Raw genomic sequence first — 23,328 nt, forward strand, 5'->3', positions numbered from 1 at the left:
AATGGTGGATTTTGGGCCGACCCGTGGCGCACTGGGGAGAGTGCGGCACTGGGAGCGCTGCAGCGCTCCCGCCGCGGGTTCGGATCCTATATAGGGATGGTCGGTGCGCTTGGTGCGGCCGGTCACAAAAAAATAAAATAAAATAAAATAAATTTAAAAAAAATAAATAAATGGTGGATTTTATGGTATTTGAATTACATTTCAATTTTTAAAAAATCACTTAGATTATTAAACATATACATGTCTATGTCTCTATTCCAGACCAATAAATCAGAATCTCTGGGGTTTGGGCAGAGGGGTGTATGTTAAAGTTCCCTAAGGGTTCTGATATATCTCTAACTATCATTCAGTGAGCACTGTATGGACTGCATAGCTTTCAGGCAATCCTCTGTAAATAGTGTTATTCCCACCCAGACTTTGAGTGATCTGTACACCATGCTGCACCATCACAGATACCTAGAATGCAGCTAGGTTTATGTTTTCTTTAGGTGATCAGCTGCATGCATTAACTGTCATCTGAGCTGGGTGATTGGACTTAATATTTAAAAGCTGGGGAGCCTGACAGTTGCTTGTTTCCATGCTTATTTGAACCCTACTAAATTTAGCCCACAGAATAAAATAATTTGGAAATTTAATAATCGGCTTTCATCATTTTCTAGATGAAGAGAACTGGAGGTGACCTGACTTACCCAAGGTCACAAGTGTAGTAACAGAGGTAGAAATTGACTCTACATTGTCAAATTTCTAGTACAGTGGAAAAACAAATCTGGTTTTTTTTTTCCTCCCTTTCTCTGATACTTTATAATTTGTAGACTATAATTGGGATTCTCACTGCTTAAAGTACTAAAGGACAAATTTGACCCAAAGGGTATTTTACTAGCAATTATTGTGCTAGGTACTGTACTGATTACATACACTAATTCACTTAATCTTCACAATACTTCTTTATGATAGAGGTAGTATTATCACCACTTTATAAGCAAACTGAGGCTCAGAGAATTTAAACTAATTTTCCCCAAATTTTCCAGTTTAAAAGTTAGAGCACTGAGGTTTGAGCTTAGATGTACCTTACTTCATAACCTATGCTGTTAACTATTGTACTGTATACTATCTTTTAAAACTAAAGAAAGAATAATAGAAGCTGACCTAAAAGAAAGAAATGCTTAGCTTTCTGGGGAACATGCAGGCAAGCAATCAGGAACAATATTTTGTGCCAAAAATCAGTTTTACCTAAAAATTTGATAGCACTCTAAAGAGTCCTTTCATGTGGTCATGAAAGCAAATTCAAGCATTGCATAATATCAGATAAAAGCAAGCAATGACACATTCCCTTGTTCCTAAGAAGGAAGAAGTACAAGCATAATTCCCAATGGAAGAACCTTGGAGAGTCACAGTAACTACAGTGATACATTAGGTTGCCTTAGCAACCAAGGACATTTATAGCCATATTTTATTCACCTTTAACTGCTTATAATAATGTCTTTGTATGTGTATATACTTACATGTAATCATTCTTATTATCTACAGGAAAAAAGAAGGTAGCCTTACTTTCTGATGGTTTAAAAACAAAACAAAACAAAAAAAGACTAAGAATAGTGATTCCTAGATGGGCAGGGCTAGATATGGATATTAAGCATGTGAGAAAAATTCTTGGCTTCCCTTCTCAATCCCACCTCTCAGGTCTTTTCTCCCTGGTCTTTACTGTTGGCAACAAGATATTGCCAAAGATCTTCCCCTTCCTCCCACTTCCCACATCACTGAATTTACCTCAGCTGCAAGGGCTGTTGCAGGAGGGCCCCAGCTCCATCTTTGAGAAGTACTGACTCCAAACTTGGGATAAGTTTTCTACACACAGGCTTTTATAGGCCAAACTATCATTGTTTCTGTAGGGAAGTTTTTTTTTTTTTTTAATTCCAAAGAGTCCATTTATAAATTGTTTCCTAATGTTTGTCTCTGGACAACAGAGTTCACTATAATTGCCATTGAAAACCACTGAAATAATTTTGTTGCTGCTACTGCTGCTGAATGATTAGGTCTCTTTTTAAGGACAAAGATTCTCAGCAAGAACAGCAGATTTTTAAAAATTTCAATTCAGTGGCCAGGAAAATAGCAAGTTCATAGATACATACTACTTTTGTGGCACTTCTTACTGCCTTGTATGATTATTTGTCAGCCTGATGGTAGCTGTTGTATCTGACATTTACTTATAGTATCTAACATTGTCTTGGCACATGTAGGAGACAAATAAACCTAGGAAGAAAAAGTGGGGGGAGACTTTGATAGTAGTATTGATCTCTTGTGATCTTTTAGATCAGTAGGCTCCATCATAGGGTTCCTATGCAAGATGATTCACTGGTATTGTAGGTATTAAATATATTAAAATGTCTAGTTATATTTTTTATTTTATCATCTTAAATTCCTGTTTTGTGTATGTTTTATTTATTTTTGTGTGTGTATATGTTTTTATAATGAATATAATATTTAATAACATTTTTATTAAATATTTTAGTACTTTGTAAGTAAATAAGTATACAAAAATATATGCTCAGTCATTTATTGTGGGATTCCCCATCAAACAGGAGACCTGTTTTTTGGTTTTTTTTTTTTTTTTTTGACTGGTAGGGGGATCGCAACCCTCGGCAAGGTGTGGTCTGTACTACGCTTAGCCAGTGAGTGCACCAGCCATCCGTATATAGGATCTGAACCCGCGGCCTCGGTGCTACCAGCCCCGCACTGTCCCAAGTGAGCCACGAGGCCAATCCAGGAGACCTGTTTTTTAAATCATGATCACAAAAGGGCAGTAAAAGCTACACTACAGGAGGTGTTGTACTTGTGATTGTGGATGGGAATGGGCCTTCCAGATTAGTGCAGGCCTGGAGATTACTTCACACTGGCTTATTATTCCTCTGTTGAATTTAACATGATTCTAAGTAAGGTAGAATTAGCACTACCTGTAGGCAATTGCCTGTTGTGGATCTCATGTTAGTAACTTGTTCATTTTCATTAACTGATTTAATATTTACATTTAGATACAAGAAAGGTGGCTACAGGATAACCTTACTTTAAGAAAAAGAAATGAGGAACTAAAAGAAGTTGAAGAAGAAAGAAAACAGCATTTGAAGGAAATGGGTCAAATGCAGGTTTTACAAATGAAAATGTATGTTTTAAAATATAGTCTTTAGCTTAAGTAAAGGTCGTTGTTATTGGATGTGAAGAATATTAAATACCTGTTTTTAAAAAGAATTTAAGCCTCAGCCTAGTATCCCTTGAGACTTACAGGGAGGTGGACAGGATTTTTACACAAATATATTTCATAAGAAGTGATATAAAATTTATAGTCACATCCCTGTACCAGCCAGCCACCAGAAAAAAGAAGTCACACTGTGGCGTGGAGATGGGCAGTGGTTACTCAGTATTAAACATGCCAAGTCTCCAGACTTCTGCTAGCCTGTGCACAGAATAGTGGTACTGAGTGTAAAGGATATATGCCGGTGGAGTTATTGCCAGAGCAATTTGTCAATAGAGACCCATTCTAGATTGTTCCAGTTGTAATTATGTGCTCATCAGAGCATTTTTTTTTTTTTTTTTTTTTTGGAAAGATTGGTCTGATTCTTCCTTTATCTGGTTTTATTGGTACTTATTGTAGTTGCTACCTTCCCTGTACAGCAGAAAAAATTTTGTTCCTGCCTTAGAGTTGCCGTAGGAATTCTTTAAGAACTAGGTTGATACTAAGGCACTAGACTGGTATAAAAGGTTGTACTAGCCAAATACTTACATTTTGAATGACCTCAGCTGGTTAAATCCAGGTATCTCATCCTTTTAACCCTTGTAGATTTTTCATTTGTCTTCTTGAATTTAAACAGAAATCTGAATGAAAGAAAGGCCTTAGGTCTTTCTAAAGGATATAATATAAAGTTTTAATTCATAAAACCTTACAAAATGGTTAATCCTGTGTTATCGTTTAAGGACTTTTAGTTTAGCTATTTAAAATCTCTTTCGTATATCAAGGAAATCAGACTTTGTAACTGGAAGAGCTTGTCATCTTCAGCTTGTTCATTGTTTTTGCATTAGGACACTGAGACCCAGAACAATCACAGAGGAAATTATGGTGAAAGCCAGGAATGTGACCTTAATATCCTAGTTCCCAAGCCTCAGCTCTTTAACACTGTAATGTTAGTGCTGTCTGTGGCAGGTTGGAAAAGTAAAGCTTTTAGAAGAAACTTTTACATGCAGTAATTTATTCTTTGCTACTAAAAACTAAAACCAGATATTTTAAAAATTCCTTCCATAAATGGTATGTGACAGGGCTTTTTAAATTCATTCAGACTGCTAAGCACAACTATTTTTTTTTAAACCTTTCTTCATCCAGGACACAACAGAAATGTCAATAAAAAATATAACCAGGCCAGTTCCGTGAGGATGCCCATAAACTTGAAAGCAATGCCTGGCATATAAGAGGGTGCTTAATAAATGATTGTTAAATTAATGAAGATTTTTAAAACATACACTGAAGTCAGTATAATCTACCAAATTACGAGAAAAGTTTGAGTATTTTACTTCTCTCAGTGTTACGGTTTTTATGCTTGTGCAAGAGAAATTTTGTTTTCATAAAAGTAAATTTTTAGTAAGTATTACTACAAAATATTAATGTTTAGTTCAATTCAGATAAAATTGTATTGTGTCTTTGATATGTTGTGAGCAAAATGATGAAGCCTATTAGCCAATAACTTCTCAGTGTTGGTAATTGTGCATTCTCAGTTCACAGTTGGAAGTTTGTGAATGTGTAATATTAATCACCAAGAGTACTTCAGTCATTTTCTAAAAGTCAGGAACTTTCAGTGCTCTCATGTTATGAGGCTTCTTTATTCAACACACACACACACAAAATAGCTGTTCAGAAATCTAGATGCTGCAGAGATTTTGAAGGAACAGAATTTTCTTTAGTACTGAAACCTTAAATAAAAAGAAGAAACTGTTACATACTGATTGCTAGGGAGAATGACGCTTATCTGTCTAAAGAGATGTATTACTTTTCCACTTCAGATTATTGAAAGGTAAAAAGTGGTCCTCATTTGTCATTTTTCCCTTTTACAGTGAACATCAGAAGTTGGAAGAGAACATAGACAATGTAAAAAGAAATCACAGTTTGGCATTAGGGCGACAGAAAGGTTATGAGGAAGAAATTATTCGTTTTAAGAAAGAACTTAGAGAACCTTTATTTCGGGATGCTGAGGAAAAGTACAGAGAAATGATGATTGTTATGAGAACAACAGAGCTTGTGAACAAGGATCTGGACATTTATTATAAGACCCTTGACCAGTAAGTATTACACTGGGAATTTGGTTCCCATTGCAGTGAATAATCAACTAGCATATTTTAGTCATCTTTTCCCCCATTTTCTCTTTTTAAATAGCATATTTCATATACATCGTAGAAAGGAAAAATATATGTATGTATACACACACACACACTTAAGTTATGAGGTTAAGTCATAAATCATATTAATATTAAGGAGTACTCATGATACCATCTCCACCTCGACCAGTCCAAGAACTCTGCCATTATCACTAACTAGCATCCACTTAGATGCTCCCCCCTTATCTCAGCCTTCTTTCATCCCACTCCCTGTAACCAGTGACAAAGATTTTTGCTTTGTCTGTTTTTTTTTAGTTTTATCATATGTATGTTGTTTATTGAACTTTTAAAAAATGCTATTATATTCTGAGTACTCTTCTAGGTTTTGCTTTTTTGTTTTATTTTGTTTTGTTTTTTTAATACATGTTGCTTATAGCTATAGTTCATTTTCATTAATGTGCAGAATTCTAATATGGAAATACACCACAATGTATTCATTCTCCTATAGATGGACATTTGGTTTTTTTCCAGGTCTTTATAAATCAAACCTTGCTACTAGAAACATTCTTGTCATGTCTTCTGGAGCAAAGGCATAAGGCTATATTTGTGGGATTGGCTTGCAGGATATGCTCAGTTTTACAAAATGATGTTAAATCATTTTCTGAAAATTGTTTTACTAATTTACACCTAGCTGCATATAAGGTTTTCTTTGATGCATTGGTTTTATAAATTTCTTAATTTTTGCTGATCTAATGGGTTTAAAATGATAAATCAGGGCTGGTTGATTAGCTCAGTTGGTTAGAGTGTGGTCCTTATAAAAGGATAAATCATTGTGGTCTTCATTTGCAGTCCTCTGATTTCTAATGATGCTGAACATCTTTTTGTGTTTATGATTAAATTATTTCTTCATCTATGAAATGTTTGTATCTTTTATCCTTTTTTTTCATGTATTATTGGTCTTATGGATTTTCTTTATCTCTTCTGCATTTTCTTTTTCAGTTATATGTACCACAGATATCTTTTCAAGCTTTATATTTATCTTTTTACTTACCATCTTTTGATGGCACTTGATTTGATTTTAAGCTAGTTGAATTTATCACTTTCCTGGTTAGCTTTTTCTGTATCTTGTTAAAGAAATCCTTCCCTACTCCTATATTTTCTTCTGAAAGTTTTAAAGTTTTGCCTTTCAAATTTAAGTACATTTAAGTATTTAATCTAAATTGAATTTTATGTACATTGTGAAGTATAAATCCAATTCCATTTTTTTCCTTATGAATAACCTATTGTCCTATTTATTGAATAGTCTATCCTTTTCTCAGTGATCTGCAGTGTCATTTCTGTTGTACATCATAATTCCATATGTGCATAGGTTGGTTCTGGGTTCTTTATTCTATTTCATTGGTCACTTTGTCTATCTTTGTGCCATTCTCCACACTGTCTTAATTACTATAGCTTTATAATATATTCAGCTGTTTTTTCTTATCCAGTCTGAAAATCGTTGTCTTTTAACTAGTGAATTTAGTCCTTTCATGTTCATTGTGATTATTTAGTAAAGTTGGATTTATTTCTGCCATCTTTTTTTTCCCTCTTCTGCCTTTTATGGGATTGATTTATTTTTCTTTGTTCCTTTTTTCTCTTTTTTGGGATGGTAAATGATATATTCTACTTTAGTTATTTGGATGCTTAGCTTTAAATTTTTAATATACTTATTTGGCTTCAAATCAAATGCATTAATTTTCAAAGTAGTCCCAGAGAAGCACATTATCAGCATCACTTTGGAACTTGTTAGAAATGCAAATTCTCAGCCTCCATACCAGGCCTGTTGGATCAGAAATTTTGAGAGTAAGGCCCAGTAGTCTGTTTTTAACAAGCATTCCAGGTGATTCTGATGCATGTGAAAGTTTAAGAACCATGGCTTTAATGTGAATTTATCTTCTTCCTGAACACTAATTATCTTCTCCCATCTGCAGTGTTTTTATTATCTAGTATTGTCTAGTATTTTAATTTCACCTTGTTTTTATATCATCCCAAATTAGTAATTATTGTTGTGGTTTCATAGTCAATGCTTATTTGGATAAACCCACGTGTTTACCAATTTCTTTGTGTATTCTGGCTTTTTAAATTCCACTCGTTCCTTCTTTGGGTTTAGTTTCCTTCTTTTTTTTTTTCCCCCAGTGGATTGAGGCTTGTTTTATTTGAATTGTTGATCTATGAAGTCACTGAGGCCACTATGTACAAACAATGGGAGGGGAGCTTTATTTTTTGGTCTCTTCTTCCTTGGACAGAGTCTTGATGATCTCCTTCTTGGCCTGGAGGCACTCTTCACTGCACTTGCATGCTTTCTTGGTTTTAGATCTGTGGTCCTCAGCCTGGTCAGACAGGATTTTCTTGCACATCTTGTCTGCCTTCAGATTGTGGATGTGTTCCACAATAGTCTGCTTGTTTTTGAACACATTCCCCTTCACCTTCAGGTACAGGCTGTGATACACGTAGCCGTCAATCTTCTTAGATTGACAGTATCTTCTGAGCAGGTGCCACCGAATCCTCCTCATCCTCATCCAGGTTACCTCCTGGCATTTGTGCATTGGCCATACCCTTTTGCTTACCTGTCCCATATGCCTGCCTTTTGGTGGGCCAAGGTTTTATTCCGGCATCAGGCCTGGGAATGGACAGTCATGGGCTTGCAGATGATCAGCTCATCTTTGATCAGCTTCTAGATCTGCTGACGGGAGTTGGCATTGGCAGTTTTGTTGGTCTCATTGGAGTCCATCCAGACCTTCTTTTTGCCATAGCAAAGGACACTAGAGGCAAGCCTCTTTTGAAGCCTGAGCATACTCATCATGGCTGTGGCCTCAGTGGCCAGTTTCCTTCTTTCTGAAGTATATCCTTTAATAGTTTTTTCAGTGAAAGACTGTTAGTGGTAAATTGTCTATCAGACTTCGAAAAGTCTTTGCCCTCAATTTGGCAGTTTAACTGAGCATAGAGTTCTAGATTGACAGTTTTGTTCTCTTGGCACTTTGAAAATATTCCGTTTTTTCTTGGCCCATTGGTTACTGTTCAGAAATCATTGTAATTATTTCTTTACAGATAATCTGCCTTTTTTCTCTGTTTTTTTTTAGGATTTTCCCCTCGTCTCTACTGTTCTGCATTTTTATTATAGTGTGTCTAGGTTTAGCTTTAGTTCTTCTGCTCAAGAATTGTGGTTGTTGATCTATGGATCAATGTCTTTCATCAGTTTTAGAAAATTCTCATTATTTCTTTAGATATTAACCTTTTCTTATTTCCCATTGTTCTTCCCTTCTTCATTTCTCACAAGACATAAACCTTGGCAATCTTTCCACATTGTTTAACCAACCCTCTTGCATATACTGGGCTCTGGGTAACTACGTCATAAATATCTTCCAATTTATAAAAATTCTTTAGCTGTTACTTATACTGCCTATTGAGTTGTCTTTTTTTTTTTTCTTTTTGAACTTCATTTTTCATTTCTTTAAGTTCTATTTTGTTCTTTTTCAGAAATTTCTAATCTTTTTTCATAATGTTTTTTTCCTTAGTGTCTTGATTCCTTCTTCTGTGTCTTGACTCATTTTAAATATACCTGTTTTATATTCTCTTTCAGATTTTTATTTTTTTACTTCACATTTTGGGGAGTCTTTCTGCTGTTGTTTGTGTATGCTGATTCTAGCCTTTAGTCAAGTTTTTTTTGGCATGTTTTCTGTAACATTTTGAGTTTATCTTTAGTAGTGCTCTGTGTTTCTGTGAGAGTTCCTTATGATCTTTTGTTTTGGATGTCCCTCCACATAGCAATTTTGGTTTTGTTTCTGCTAGGAGCTCCAGAGATAACACTGGCCTGGGTCTAGTTTTTTTGTTAATTTCTCAATTGGTAGGTTCCTGAACTACACTGGTAGTGTAACATTGAACCTGAACCCATGTAAGGGTTTGCCCAGGACTTTGAACTTTCAACATATTAATCTTCCACTCTTTTATTGAGGATTGATGATATGTTCTTTAAGAGTGACAGCTTTTATTCTGTGAGTTACTTCTAATTCTCTGCCTCACTTGGGTCCTATCCCTTCATCTTCTGTCCTACATGATAAGTCCCAGTCCCTAGGTTATGAAAATAGGAACTCCAAATTCAGTTTCTGTGTCCGATTACACACTGACTATTTTTGTTTCATTTCTAACTTCGTTTCTGTCATCTAGGGATCTCCCATTCTTTCTTGTTAGTTCAACTATGAATTTAAAAGAATTTTTGTTATAAATCTATCTAGCAGTTCTGGGCATTTGTGGCAAGAGAATTATCAGTTACCTTGGATTTTGTTTGTTGTTGTTTGCGGAATGGAATATATCTTTGTCAGCACTAAGAGAACTACACAGAGAAAGTCTCTTCTTTTCTTTTGTTCAGATAGAGTATAGCCAACAGACCAGTCTCAGAAGTGGCATTCAGAACACAGGGCTCAGGAGGACTCTTGTTTTAGTATGAGGACTCTGTTAGTTAATGATGATAGCAAAGGTGACCCAATAATTGCTAGCCATGACTTTGGCATGTACAGGTTTTAGGAAGTACATAATCATTTAAGACAAGTCAGATCCATTTACTGTGAAACATTGGGAATGAGCCAATTATTTTAATATATTTGTTATTTTTCAAAATATATACTAAGATTTTTGTTAGAGTAAGTTTGACTTCTAAAACAACTCTTTGAAGGTCATTCCATGGACACATCTTTTATCTGCTTTCATTGTGAGTGGATAGGTTACCATTACAATGCCCCCTGGGTCCAGAAAGGCTCATGAAATTATATGCCTGCACCAAATAGAAACTTTTGGTTTTTAACCTCTTTGAATGTTGACATCTCCCCTAGATATTAGATCCAATAATTTAAAGGGGTTTGTTAGTCTGGGAGTTTAAGGTTTTGAAATGAATGTAAGCAAGACTTATTAAAAAATTCTTGCCCAGTAGACTACAGATGTACACATTTGTCTATTTTTTGTGGGTTTTGGGGTTTTTTGTTGTTGTTGTTGTTTGCATTTATTTCTTTAGCTTTCCCAGCTACTTCATTTATACCTTTAGGAGGCTTTTTACTTTTTTTAGATATTTAGAAACAGATGCTATTTATCCAATAGACTTATCATCAAACATTTGTTAAGCACTAAGGAATAGGAACCTAGTTCTTGCTGGCAACAACATTATAAATTTATTTGAATAGACGCAAATCGAGACAGATTTTTATCAATAAAAAACTACTATATGGAATAAGCTAAATTGGTTGTGATAAAAAAAATAATAAAACTGGGTATTAAAGCAGGACATTGGACTTTGTGTAAAAGGTGATAAATTTTACCTTTTTAAGGCCTCAAAAATCTATAATACATGGTTAAAAGTATTGTGTCCGAAAATTGCTTGACTGTTGAATCCTGACTGTTGATATTTAACAAATTATGTAAACACCCCGACCTTTAGTTTCCACATGTGTAAAATAGAACATTTTTCTAAAAATCCCGATTGCATTCAATATAGAGTGAGTTATAAAGAAAACTCACAGGCGATTTATTTGAGCATTCTTTGTCATGTTCCATTCTTTAATGTAAGTTCTTAGACTCTCTATTCTTTAATAGCACTAAGGAACTGACTGTATTAAGAAAATGTAGGTTTCTGTTGTTCCTATTTAAACATTCTCAGACATTAAATTTCCTGAGGTTGGGGGCTGTGCAGAGGAGACACTAATATTAATTGAATACTTACTATGTGTGTTAGACATAGTCTGATTTAATTCGTGAGTCAACCCTGTAAAGGGCAAGTGTTTATCAGAGAGATTAAGCAGCCTGCTCAAGATTACCCAGCTAAAAATAAATATCTTCCAAATAAGATGAGGACTTAGAAGTGACAAAATGGAGGTTGTTAATTAGCAATCAGTGGCACAATTGGATCTGAAGTCTGGTTAAAGTTGGGTGAGGAGAAAATGGGTGGTAAGAAATGGAGACAGCATAGATAATTCAATGTTCTGCTGTGAAGAGGAGCAAAAAAAATGGAGTAGTAGCTACAGGGGACTGAGGGATCAAGGTAGGTTGGTTTTGTTTTAAATTTTATTTCCAAGTTTTCTGCTGCAAGGTCAGCTGTTCCTCTTAGTTACAGTACATTGGCCTGCAGACCTGGGGTTTCATATGTGTTAACTGAATAGAAAACTACACCTAGGAGCTTTCTTGCTATTCCTGCATACCCTCAGAGCCAGTGTCAGCAGGAACAAGAGGAATTCCCACAGTAAGGCACATATCATTCAGCGATTCCTGCTCTGTCCCACTCTTGTCTGGCTGTGGGGAGACAGGAATCTCACACCCTGTCCCTCCTCCAAACTGTTAACAGTCTGAAAAGGGAGAGTTTGGTAGGTGCTCCAGTCTGTATTTGACCTGGGCCTTGAATAGGGAAGGAAGGGCATTTCAGCAGAGTTTTCTCAATTACAGAGGCACCATCAATTACAGAGCATGGGGAGGACCTGTGAGGCAGCTTGGTGGAGCCAGCCTGGGGTGGGCAGGGGGTGAGGAGGTACAGGGGTGCTTTCCAGCAATTTAGGCTTGCTCAAGGAACAAAAGGCAGGCTGTTAACTAAGTTCTGTTACCTGGTAATCAGATGGATTCTTCTAAACGAGAAGAAAAGAAGTGCAGCACATTTCTCCAAAATTGGGTCTTCGTGGCCTTATGCTTGGGAACAATATAGCTTTCTCAAGGTTTATACTGTGAGCCCTGAATTTGCCTTCTCACCCAGAAGAAAATAAGGTTCAAAATTTCCCTCATTGTTTCACCTCTTAAAATAAAGCATGCAGTCAGTGTAATTGTTGCAATCAACTGTCTATTTAAGGCAACACAGGAAATTAGCAGTGCATTTTCAAGAAAAGCTGATTACCATCTGTTATTAGTAATCATCTAAAAACATCACTAACTTTAAGCGTTGGCAATGGTCAGAGACACACTAGATGAGAAGGGGGAAAACATCCATCATTTAGAATGTATTATCCCATACTAATAGAATACATCAATTTAAATTAAATGATTCTGGAATATATCACTCAAGATAATAGAGTTCTCCCCAGTGCCCAAAATGTTCTACCCTCATATTTTCCCAGACTTGGAACGTGGCATATTAGGTCATACTTCTTCTGACACTCAGTGGAAATATGTAACTTGCACAGTTTTGCATCCAAGGCAGCCACCTTCTTGTGAGGCTGTTCAGAGCCTGGGTTCCTGCATTTGTGGGAGAGCTTCACATGAGAGCTTTATTCAGCAGTCACCTCATAGCCACCATCCTCTTCATGACCATGGATGCAGTACAGTTTCACATCTGTAGGTCCTGTAGTATCAAGAGGGTAGATTACAAAACCAAAGGATAGCCAGTGGCATTTCATACCTACTGCGGGTTTTTAAAACCAAATGTTTATCCTTTGATAGCAGTTGCAACATTTCCTTAATTTTAAAAGTTCATGTTTGGGAGAATAGCTAAAGAAATTAGCTTAATATTTTTAAAGATTTTAGGAAATTTGATAGTGTTGAGGGTTTTATCTAGAAAAATAGGTCATTTTCTTTTAAATTACAACTTAAGTTTGGCAAATTGGGGATTTTGAGTTTTGCTAAGTAATAAAAGTCACTATTATATTGGAACATGATGCTCAGTGGAACATGATACTTATGATACCATTTCCCTTATGCAAGAGGGCTTCCGCTGACCCAAACGTGGGGAGGCAAGAAGCTCCCACAGTGATAAGTACGAGGGCAGTAGAGAAGAGCATCCAGTGTAATAACTGTGGTCACAGCCAATTTTTCAGCACCTGTATATCTCAAAGTTTGGTACAACTTTAAATTTAAAATACAAGGATAAGAATAATATGTTGTTGGAAAATGTCTTCTGTAAGTATAATCTTTTCTTCTTTTTTCCAACTTGTTAAATTTTCATTAACTTGATAGCTTTTATCATACTTTTGAACTAATATTTTATACTAGGAAAAAAAGCATGTGTGTATTTGGCCCTTCCAATCAATGTTTTATTGAATGAAATAGCTTGAGACTATGGGGAAATCCAGTTCAAGATTTGCCTTTTTATGTGCTCTTCTCATTTTGAGTGTCAGTTCAAATTTTGCACAATGGTAGCTAATCTTCCTCTGTATCTTAAGTCCTAGAGATGGATTAAGTAGGGAAGGAAGCAAGAGCAGGACAGGTCTTCTCCTGGAATGTCAGGTTTTTCTCTTTAGGTGATATTTTTCCTACTCTCTAATGTCTGCATTTTAGGCATTCAGTTCTGTGCTGGTGGTTAAGTCTTGAGATGAGTAGAAAAGTGGTCCTCAGAGCATCAACAAGAACCCTGAACTACTGTCATGGGGGAGGCCTAATACTTGTATGCTTCATTTGTGACATCAGGCTGATCCATGTATGCTTAGGAGGAAGGTAACTCAGGCTTACAGAAGCTTTTCATTAAAGTCCCAAGTATGGGAGGCAGTGGATAGCTTAGAACCAAAAGAAAAATCATCTAACTCTTGAGGCAGAAGCCATGGTACAGAGAGGTGCTAAAGGATGGTACAATCAGCCTGGGATTTAAAGGAAATGTCTGTATGAAGAAAGACAAGGGTCCTGGATAGAAACAGCTCCCCACACTACACTGGCATAAGTCTTTTTAGAATTTTTAATAGACTATTTTTTAGAACACTTTTAGGTTCACAGCAAAATTGAGCAGAAAGTGCAGAGTTCCCATATACCCTTTGCCCTCATAGACACCCAGCCTCCCCCCACTGTCAACATTCTGCACCAGAGTGGTACATTTCTTACAATGAGCCTACATTGACATACCATTATCACCCAAAGTCCGTAGTTTACATTAGGGTTCACTCTTGCTGTTGTACCTTTTATGGGTTTGGACAAATGTTTAATGACATGTATCTATCATTATAATATACAGAATAGTTTCACTGACACATGTCTTTTTGTCTTTCTGGCCTCCTTTCAAACAGAAAATATGTTAGATCCTTGCATTTGTAAGGATCATATCCTAAGGCTTTCATGGATCACCAGAATCATAAATACCACTAAAACCATCATTTGTCCTCATAAAATGCAATAGATTGTTACTGAAATTTTTAAGGAAGTCTTTCAGACTCTTAATGAGTATTTAAATATGAGTAATTTATAAACCACACATTTTCTTAGATATTAGAGCTCTCTTTTGGGAACCAGTTTTCACAAAGAAAGCACACCACTTCACATGAGTTAGTGTGTGCATTTAACTGAGACATGCACACTCCAGGCAGTTGATGGGGCTGAACCAGTTGATCACTTGCCCACAACAGTTTCCAGTCCATGAAATTAAAGCAGAAGGTCATGAACCTTCAAGGTCATTCTTAAGGATATTTAATGTTAAATACCTGTGAAGTCCTGGTGCTAAAGGTGTGTTAAGTTAATTGGGCAGCTATCTGTCAGCAGTCAGCTCCCACCCAGTTCCTGCACAGTGCTGTTTCAGGGCTGCTTTCCTTCCACAACCCCAGTCTAAGTCGCTCTCATCTGTTACTGTGGTAGCTTCCCCCACTTCTTAGCTCTTGCGATACCTCCCACCCCCGTGCTCCATTATACTTCTGCTGGGTTAATCTTCCTAAAGATGGTGGCCGCTATCCTCTTCTAGTTTTAGGAAAGACTTTCCATACTTGGCCTTTCACATTTTGTCCCTCACTGTTCTCTATGTTCTAACCAAACTGAACAATTTTGTTCCCTTAAGACACCCTACATTTTCCTGTGCTATTTCTACTACTTGGAATGTTACCTTGATGAAACCCTTCCCAAACAGATGTGATTTTTCCTTCCTTTGTAATATTTGTAAACTATTCATAATATTTTGTACCACTTATGTAACTTAGCCCATTTGGTCTTATTTTATAGCTATCTGTACTTCCCCATACTCCATGACTATTCAAACCACAGAACTCACTTCAAGGTGGACTTAAATTCATTTCCATGACAATGTCTAACATTCAGCACTTAAGTATTATTACAGTGTTGACATATTTTCATTTCTTTCACAATGCCTTTACATATAGTATACACAAATACATGTATCTTTTTTGTTTTTATGTGGATGGAATCACAAGGTATGTATTTTTCTGTTGTCTTTTTTTCCCCCCTTAACGTGAAAATCTTTCATGTTTATATATGTAAGCACCTCACTTTTAATGGCCACATAATATTCTGTAAAATGGATGTTACTTTATTTAGTCACTGGTGGACATATTAGGAAGCTTTTAAATATTTGCAACTACAAATAATGCTTCAATGTATATCTGAGCACACTTGTGCAGATACACCAAAAAGATAGCTTCCTAGAAATGGAGTTACTGGATCTGAAGGTATGTACATTTTTAACTTGTTAGTGCCAAATTGCCTTCCATTTATAAAATTTTTATTTCCACCAGTAGTACATGAAAAAGTGCCCATTTCCATGTCTGCATTGTATAATCAGCCATTTAATTTTTGCTGATCTGTTGCACAAAGTGCTCTCACTTTAATTTACATTTCCCTCCTCACTAGTAAGGTTAAATGTCTTTTCATATATTGGCTATTTATATTTCTTCTCTGAGAATTGCCTATTTTTATCTCTTTATCAGTTTTTCTTCTAGGTTGTCTTACTCTTGGTGATTTGTAGCACTTTTTTTTTTTTTTAATAGATTCTGGATGTTAATCCTTTTCACATACATTGCAAATACGTGTTCCCAGTTTGTCATTTGTTCTTTAACTTTTCTTTATGGTATTATTTTTAATTTTTAATTTTTAGGTAGTCAAATCTTTAGTATTTTTATTTATGAATCTCCTCAATTCTGTGCCTTAATTAGAAAGGCCTTTTCAATCCTAAAATAATAAAAATGTTTTCTTCTGATAGATTAACTTTATTTTTATTTCTGGATTTTCTTCTGTGTCCACCATCTTTTTAATTTATTCTTGTCTCACAATTTTGTTCTTTGCATTATGAACTTTAGAGTCAACTTGGGGATTCCATTAATTTTTTTTTTTTTTTAGTCTTGTTGGGAGTTTTGTTTGGATTGCGTTTGATTTATGGATTACTTGGGGAGAATGGACATATTTGCAATATTGAATCTACCATTTTGGGCCCTTTAGTATGTGTCTCCTGTTTAATCATTTTCTCTCTCCTATTATAAAGTTTTATAGCTTTTCCTCGAGATCCTGTACCTTTTTTGTTAGATTTCTTCCTGGGTATTTTATAGTTTTTATTGCCACTGTGACTAGGATCCTTTTTTCTATTGTCTTTCCTACTAGATAATAAAGCTCTTAATTTTTATATATTTATTCCTGACCACCTTGTTAGTCTTAATAATTTTTCAGGGTTTTTTTGTTTTTGTTTTTGTTTTTTATTTTCTAAGTATACAATTATATTACCTGCAAAAACAATGACAGGTTTCTTTTTTTTCTTCATTTATTCTTCATTTCTTTTTATTGTCTTTACTGAATGGTTAGGGATCTCCAGGACATTATTTTAGGGTGTTCATAATAGGAGGCATTTTTCTTTTGTTCTTAGCTTTAGGAGTAACACTTTCGTAGATTTTAAATTAAATTTGATGCTTGCCGTGGATATCTGAGAGAGTCATTTTGTCAGATTAATAAAACTTCTGTTTTTCACTTACTGAGGATTTTTATCAAAACTCAGTTTTATATGGTATCAAATGGGGTTTTTTGGGTGTTTTTTGTTTTGTTTTGTTTTGTGGCTGTATGGTACAGGGGTCCAGATCAAATGCTTTTTTCACATCTATTGAGATAATCATTTTTTTCTTTTAATCTGTTACTACAATAAATTATCTTGAATGTTTTTTTCCTTTTTACTATTTGCTTTCTTAGGGTAAACACTACTTGGTCATGATGTGTTCTTTTTATTATCCTTACTACTAAATTTGGTTTTTACTTATGTTTCTCCTTGCTGTGTAATACTTTATATACTTGGGAATTAAGTGTACCTTGAAGATTTCATAATGTACACTCATAAAATTATCTGAATCTGGTGGCTTTAAGAGATGGAATTTTGATTGCCTTTTTGACTTTAACTGTCATATTCAAGGGCTGTTAATATCCTAGCCACTTTTCTCTGATCTTGAGCAAATTACTGACTTCATCGAATCTCAGTTTTATTAATGGCAAATGCAGATAACAAAGTCTAACTCCTAGTAATGCTGGAAGGTTTAAATGAGATAATATATGATTATTGAGCATAGTTTTGTCTCACGTAAGGTAAATGCTCATCAATAATTACCACTATTATTATTGTTATTCCCTCAAGTAGATTACTATACTTACCTTAATCATCCCCAACTGTTGCACAGTGTGATTGTAAACTCCGCACTAGATAGAGAGAAGATACAAAGATAAGCAGATGATCCAGCCGACAGTGGTAGGCATCATCTCCACCTGACACACCCCTTGGTGGGTCAAGATCTCTCTCTGAACTAGAGATTTTTCCTGCAGTGCTGTGTCTCAGCAGACCTACCCAGGGGCTGGGATATGATACTTCTGTTGTATGAGGGAGTTGTGTGCACCTTGGACACTCCTGCCCTACCTGGAGCTTGTGCTCCACATTGGGAATGCTTATTTATGTTAACTTGAATGGAAAGGTAACTTTTTAAAAAAGTCCTTTGAAAAGTCAGGATTGGGCTGGCTCGTTGGCTTGGTTGGTTAGAATGTGGTGAAGGGTTCAGATCCCCATATAGTCCAGCTACCAAAACCAAAAACATCAGGATCATAATGTACACAGCTATAGAAAGGCAGTCTTTACGTGATTGGTTCCAAGAACATTCTATGAATTTTGTTTTGTTTTTTTAGGAAATACTTTGATGTTTTGTCTCTGTCTTTTTGAAAGGAGCATAAATGCTAGGCTAAGATAAATGTATAAAGTAGAAAATGGAGACTTGCTGCATTCTCATCAGCAAGCAGAATATGGTTTTTTCCAGTCTTTACTACAAAATCCTTCATCTGATATTTAAAATGTATTTATGTTGAGTCATTTCTTTCTCTTTTGCTGGTGAACCAGAAGATCATGAAATGATTCTGCAGAGGCGGTAGCATTACGTTCAGTTTCTTTTTTTGTATATATCAGATAAGAGGCCTGCAAATGGAAGTAAGTCCGCCTCACATCCTTTGTATGGTGGTGGCAGTGATGTTTGCCTTTTTATCACTGGTGCAACATTAACTTATAAACCCGCTTCTAAAGAACCTAAGGGCTTTTTGATGAAAGGTGACTGTAGTAGGTACAATGTTAGATTTGTATAGGCTACTTTTGTTTTTACAAATACTTCTTTTCTCCTTTTTAGTGTTTAGAAACTACTACCTTAAAAGGGAGTTGGGAGTAGAGACCTGCCAGGACCAAATAGAAGTTAATGTGCATATTTAGAATTAGGATTTCTGAATCTATGATTAGGGAGGCAAAAATAATATTTTGAGGTTCAGCTCAGCTTAAGAGTCTAAATCACCCTCTCTGAACCAAAACTTCTGGTTGGTAAACATTTTATAGATCTGAGGAATGAAAGCAGCATAAGAGGCTGACTTTTAGTAAACCTTAATAGTAATGGAAAAGAAGTAGAAAAGAAGTATAAGGCAGCAGTTCCATAGATTTGCTTTGCTCATTTCCCCACAGACTTAGGGCCCCTTGACTAGCCATACACCCTCTCCCCTGTAACTCACTGTCGTCTATTCGGCAGGTCTCTCTGTAACCAGCAGGCATCAATTCAAGCAGTCCCTCGAAGAACTTATCGTGGCCTCAGGAAAAAGTCTACTAAAAGATTATGTTTTCTGAAATTTTCACATTATTTATTTAAATGTTTACTTGAAGAAATATATGTTGTATCATATAGAGAGTGAAAATGGAGAAGGGTAAGGACCCTGGAACACTGGAAATATGCTTGTCAATTTTCAGTATTAGCCAAGCAGCAAGGATTTGGTTCTGTTTATTTTCTCCAGCTCTTACTATATTAAATTATCGTTGAAAATATTGGGGAAGTTATTTTATGATACTATGAAGTTATTTATATTATTATATACATTATATATTTTAATATATACTATTACATATAATTACTATGTTATATATCTTTTATATATAATGTATTTTATTATCATTGTGTTATTTTTTCCATTAATTACCAATGGCTTCTTTTGCCAGAGCCATAATGAAATTTCACAGTATGAAAATGGAAGAAATCAATAAAATTATTCGTGATCTTTGGCGAAGTACCTATCGTGGACAAGGTAATGAACATGGTGTATTGCAAATGCTCTTTCCAAAGTCCTGTCCACAGCTCTTGCTCATATGACCTCTCATCATGCCAGTATTACCTCCCTGAATCCCTTTCTGAGTATTTCTTTGGGATTTTCTAAGAATTACCTTACCTTAACAATTCTTATCTTCTTATAGCAAGAAGAATATGCAAAGTTTTCTATTGCAAAGCCTGACAGATCTTACACATTTGACTGCAGTAGATATTATCTTTAGCTGATGACAGTAGGTTCTTTTGAAGTGTAGATAGGGATAAACCAAATGCAATAAGAAGAAAACCATCCCGAAGAAACTCTTAACATGGGAACTAAGAAAGAGCTGAGGCTGAGGGTTGGTGCATCTGGGTTGCTTCTGGCCAGACCACTAGGCTCCTGAATCCTCCCAGCCAGAGAAACAGTTTCTAAACCAGCCGTTGTTTTCGTCTGGTAATGTCAGCCTCACGTGTTGCTCTGAGGCTTACTTGGTAATGTCTGTAAATGACAAAAGGCTGAGTGTAGGTTCCTCTGAACTATTCTTCTTTCTGTGTCAGATATTGAATATATAGAAATTCGGTCTGATGCTGATGAAAATGTATCAGCTTCTGATAAAAGGCGGAATTATAACTATCGAGTTGTGATGCTAAAGGGAGACACAGCCTTGGATATGCGAGGACGATGCAGTGCCGGACAAAAGGTAGGTATCTCAAAGAGCCTAGGGAGCCAACTTACACAAATAAATGAAAGACAGAAACAAGTATCAGTGCAGTGGAAGCACCCAGTGCTGTCCTCAAATGGTGGGAAGTTCCTTACAGCACTACTTGCTGCAGGGAAAGTGAATCCGGCTCAGCTACCATCATTATACTCTCCTAATGCTAGCCAGCATTTCCTGAAACACGTGTAAAGTTGACTTTTAAGAGAAGGGCCTGAAGCATTCTCACAAGACAGGCTAAATGCAGAACACGTAGGGGAAGACCCTTTATTGTTTTACAGCACTCCTTATCAGAATAAGGTCACTGTATCATCAATTATAAGACACACCACTATTTTATGTGCCACCAAGAAAGAAAATGTAATTATAACTGTAAGATGCGTTTTGATTTCAAAGAAGTCAAAACGGGGAGATGGGGTATATTGCAGAATCAGTGACATTACAGTATTAACAAACGAGATCCTAGGTTGAGCCACATGAGGCATTCCAGCATATAAGACCTTCTCACTAAGAAAGTAGCTCCCTCATAATACTGATTCCCCACCACCAACCTAGCCTAGCCTTTGGTCCTATAGATCATCTAAAAAAAAGGGTCTGCCAGAGCCAATGGCTTTGATACCCACAGGTGCCTCTGCCCCCCCCGCTGCACACACAAAGACTCAGCTGCTGGGTCAGGCCAGCTGGCTCCATGTGAAACTCTGGGAGGACAGGCTAGGTTGATTATGGAGCACGGAGTAAAATGAGAAAGAGGAATGAAGTTTGAAAGATTCAGGAAAATGGGACTTGCATCCCTGGGAACAAGGATAAGTCCTATTATTGTGCATAGCTATGTACCAAAGATGTCACAGATTCTTGAGTGTTCTCCTTTCAGATTAGAAACAGAAGATTACATTTGATAATACCTCAACCCCTCATTTTAGTTTTCTGTTCTTTTCTCTTTTTTTGGTGGTGGCTGGTAAAGGGATCCATACCCTTGACCTTGGTGTTATAAGGCCATGCTCTAACCAGCTGAGCTGACTGGCCAGCCCTGATTTTAATAAAATTCATAAATACTAGAAATGGGTGCCCACATTATCTGAGTTATTTTCATAGTTTTCAGTTTTTGCTTAAAGAACATGCCATGCATGTATGTATTATGTTTTCAGCCCAGACATAAGGCTTCTGCAGATTGCTATCTAAATCATAGTCTGTAAAAATGAAAAATTTGTGATCTATAATCAGTGTCCCTACTAGCTGTGGTGATTTCTAGTGGTAGTTATAAATGAGAAAATATAGAATTTGAAACATGGGCTCTTTGGATTAAAAGCATATTTCCTGTAGCCACTCTAAGTTATGAAAATTAATTAGCAGTAATTGCTTCCTTGGTGTGGGGAGAGAGGACACACAAATAGATGGTTTAGTGAAAGTGGATCTCTACCCTGCCTGACACTGGTTTTTGCTGAGGTCCTAGAGGCCAGCCAGTGGCTCTGCATGTGAGTGGGTGGTAGTAGACTTGACAGCAGTGAGATTCAGAGACGGGAAGGAAGTGCTTGTCCCCCAAAGAGCCAAGCTGTGACCCTGGCTTCTGCAATCTGCTGGCCTTCCCTGGGCATCAAAGATGTAAACTACTCTAAAATCACCAGTTCATTCACTGATGCTTTCCCACTCACAAATTCAGAGGGAGAGGGGATTTACAGCTCACACAGAAGTAGTTTGTACTTCCCAGAATAGTCCTACACTCATAATTCTGTCTTTATACCTTCAGATGGCTTAACTTGGGTCTGAAGGTTTTAGCATTAGGTTTTTATTAACCATGAAAGTGCCTAATAGTTTCAGTTATTTGTATTACCTACAGGTTAGCTTAAATAAAACCATATCTCTATACTGCTGATAAATGATTTTTCTCTCTCTTTTTTTTCTCTCAAAGTTATACACTCAAACATTTAAGTGTGGATTAGAGCACAATATCTGGTGCCTCTTTTGAACCACAGAACATGGAGATTTAAAGATGATTCTAAGAGAGAAAAGGTCTCTGTGAGTCTCTGGAAGATGTAATGTGTCTGAATTTTCTAACAAATCTCATTATCAGGAAAAAAAATAGCCAAGTCAAGAATTTTTAAGATTATTAATTTTATACCTTTACTAAAATTATTACAGACAAATGGGAAAGCATGTCTGTTTCAAGCCTGTGATTTCAGGTTTTGTTATAGATGATGTGGGTTTGTGTGTATGTGCGATCAGCATTGCTTTTAGCATTTTATTTCATTGCAAATGATGGGCTGAGATAATGCAGGCCTATGGTTCACCTTCTGAAGGTCTTAAGAATCTGGTCACAGTGCTGGCCTCTCCCAGACAGCAGTGATTTACCTAATGTCACTGACTCTGTGACATTCCCCCACCTTTCCCTTCTAAAGAGATCATGCCACAAGGTCCAGAGTTTGATCCCTGTACTGGCCAGCCACCATTTAAAAAAAAAAAAAAAAAAAATCACACCAGGTATGCTTTCCTCCCTATATTGGGATGAGAAGCAGGTCAGTGCTATGCTTTTTTCCAGGTTTTAGCCTCTCTCATTATTCGCCTGGCCCTAGCCGAAACGTTCTGCCTGAACTGTGGCATCCTTGCCTTGGATGAGCCAACAACAAATCTTGACCGAGAAAACATTGAATCTCTCGCACACGCTCTGGTTGAGTAAGTATCTTACTTTGGGAGGCAGGTTGTGATTGTTTTTTAAGCAAGGTTAAGAGAGTTCTGTAATGAAAACCCTCTCTGGATATGTCCATGGGAAAGCTGGTTGATGCCGGGCATTACCTTTTGGTGGTAATTCTTCAGGTCCCTTGAGAAGAGACTAGATGGTCAGCAGCAGCCCAGACACATCCTGTGTCTCCCCAAGTGTGTTCATAGGGAAAGTCGTGGTGAGGGCGCCTGGCTGGGTTCGGTTTTCCCACATATCATGCACAGAAATCAGCATGCCATGCCCTGTTAAGACATTTGTAGGTGGTGGTAGT

The 23,328-nt window shown here is 36.4% G+C and overlaps 1 protein-coding gene and 1 pseudogene across 2 annotated transcripts in view; one reads left to right on the forward strand and one right to left on the reverse strand.

The window, feature by feature from the left end:
* Positions 1-23,328, forward strand: part of RAD50 (RAD50 double strand break repair protein) — a 68,967-nt gene that overhangs the window by 42,235 nt on the left and 3,404 nt on the right. The window contains exons 20-24 of one of the 2 annotated variants that reach the window (XM_063086957.1): positions 3,030-3,157; positions 5,095-5,319; positions 19,544-19,629; positions 20,187-20,329; positions 22,878-23,011. In XM_063086957.1, coding sequence (XP_062943027.1) covers positions 3,030-3,157; positions 5,095-5,319; positions 19,544-19,629; positions 20,187-20,329; positions 22,878-23,011 — 716 coding nt within the window. Of the gene's footprint in view, positions 1-3,029; positions 3,158-5,094; positions 5,320-19,543; positions 19,630-20,186; positions 20,330-22,877; positions 23,012-23,328 lie in introns of those variants that run through there. The other variant, XM_063086958.1, reaches the window with a different exon arrangement.
* LOC134371234 (large ribosomal subunit protein eL19-like) lies at positions 7,611-8,194 on the reverse strand (annotated as a pseudogene).

Source organism: Cynocephalus volans, chromosome 2 (assembly GCF_027409185.1).
Source record: "Cynocephalus volans isolate mCynVol1 chromosome 2, mCynVol1.pri, whole genome shotgun sequence".
In the NCBI taxonomy this organism is placed as follows: domain Eukaryota; kingdom Metazoa; phylum Chordata; class Mammalia; order Dermoptera; family Cynocephalidae; genus Cynocephalus; species Cynocephalus volans.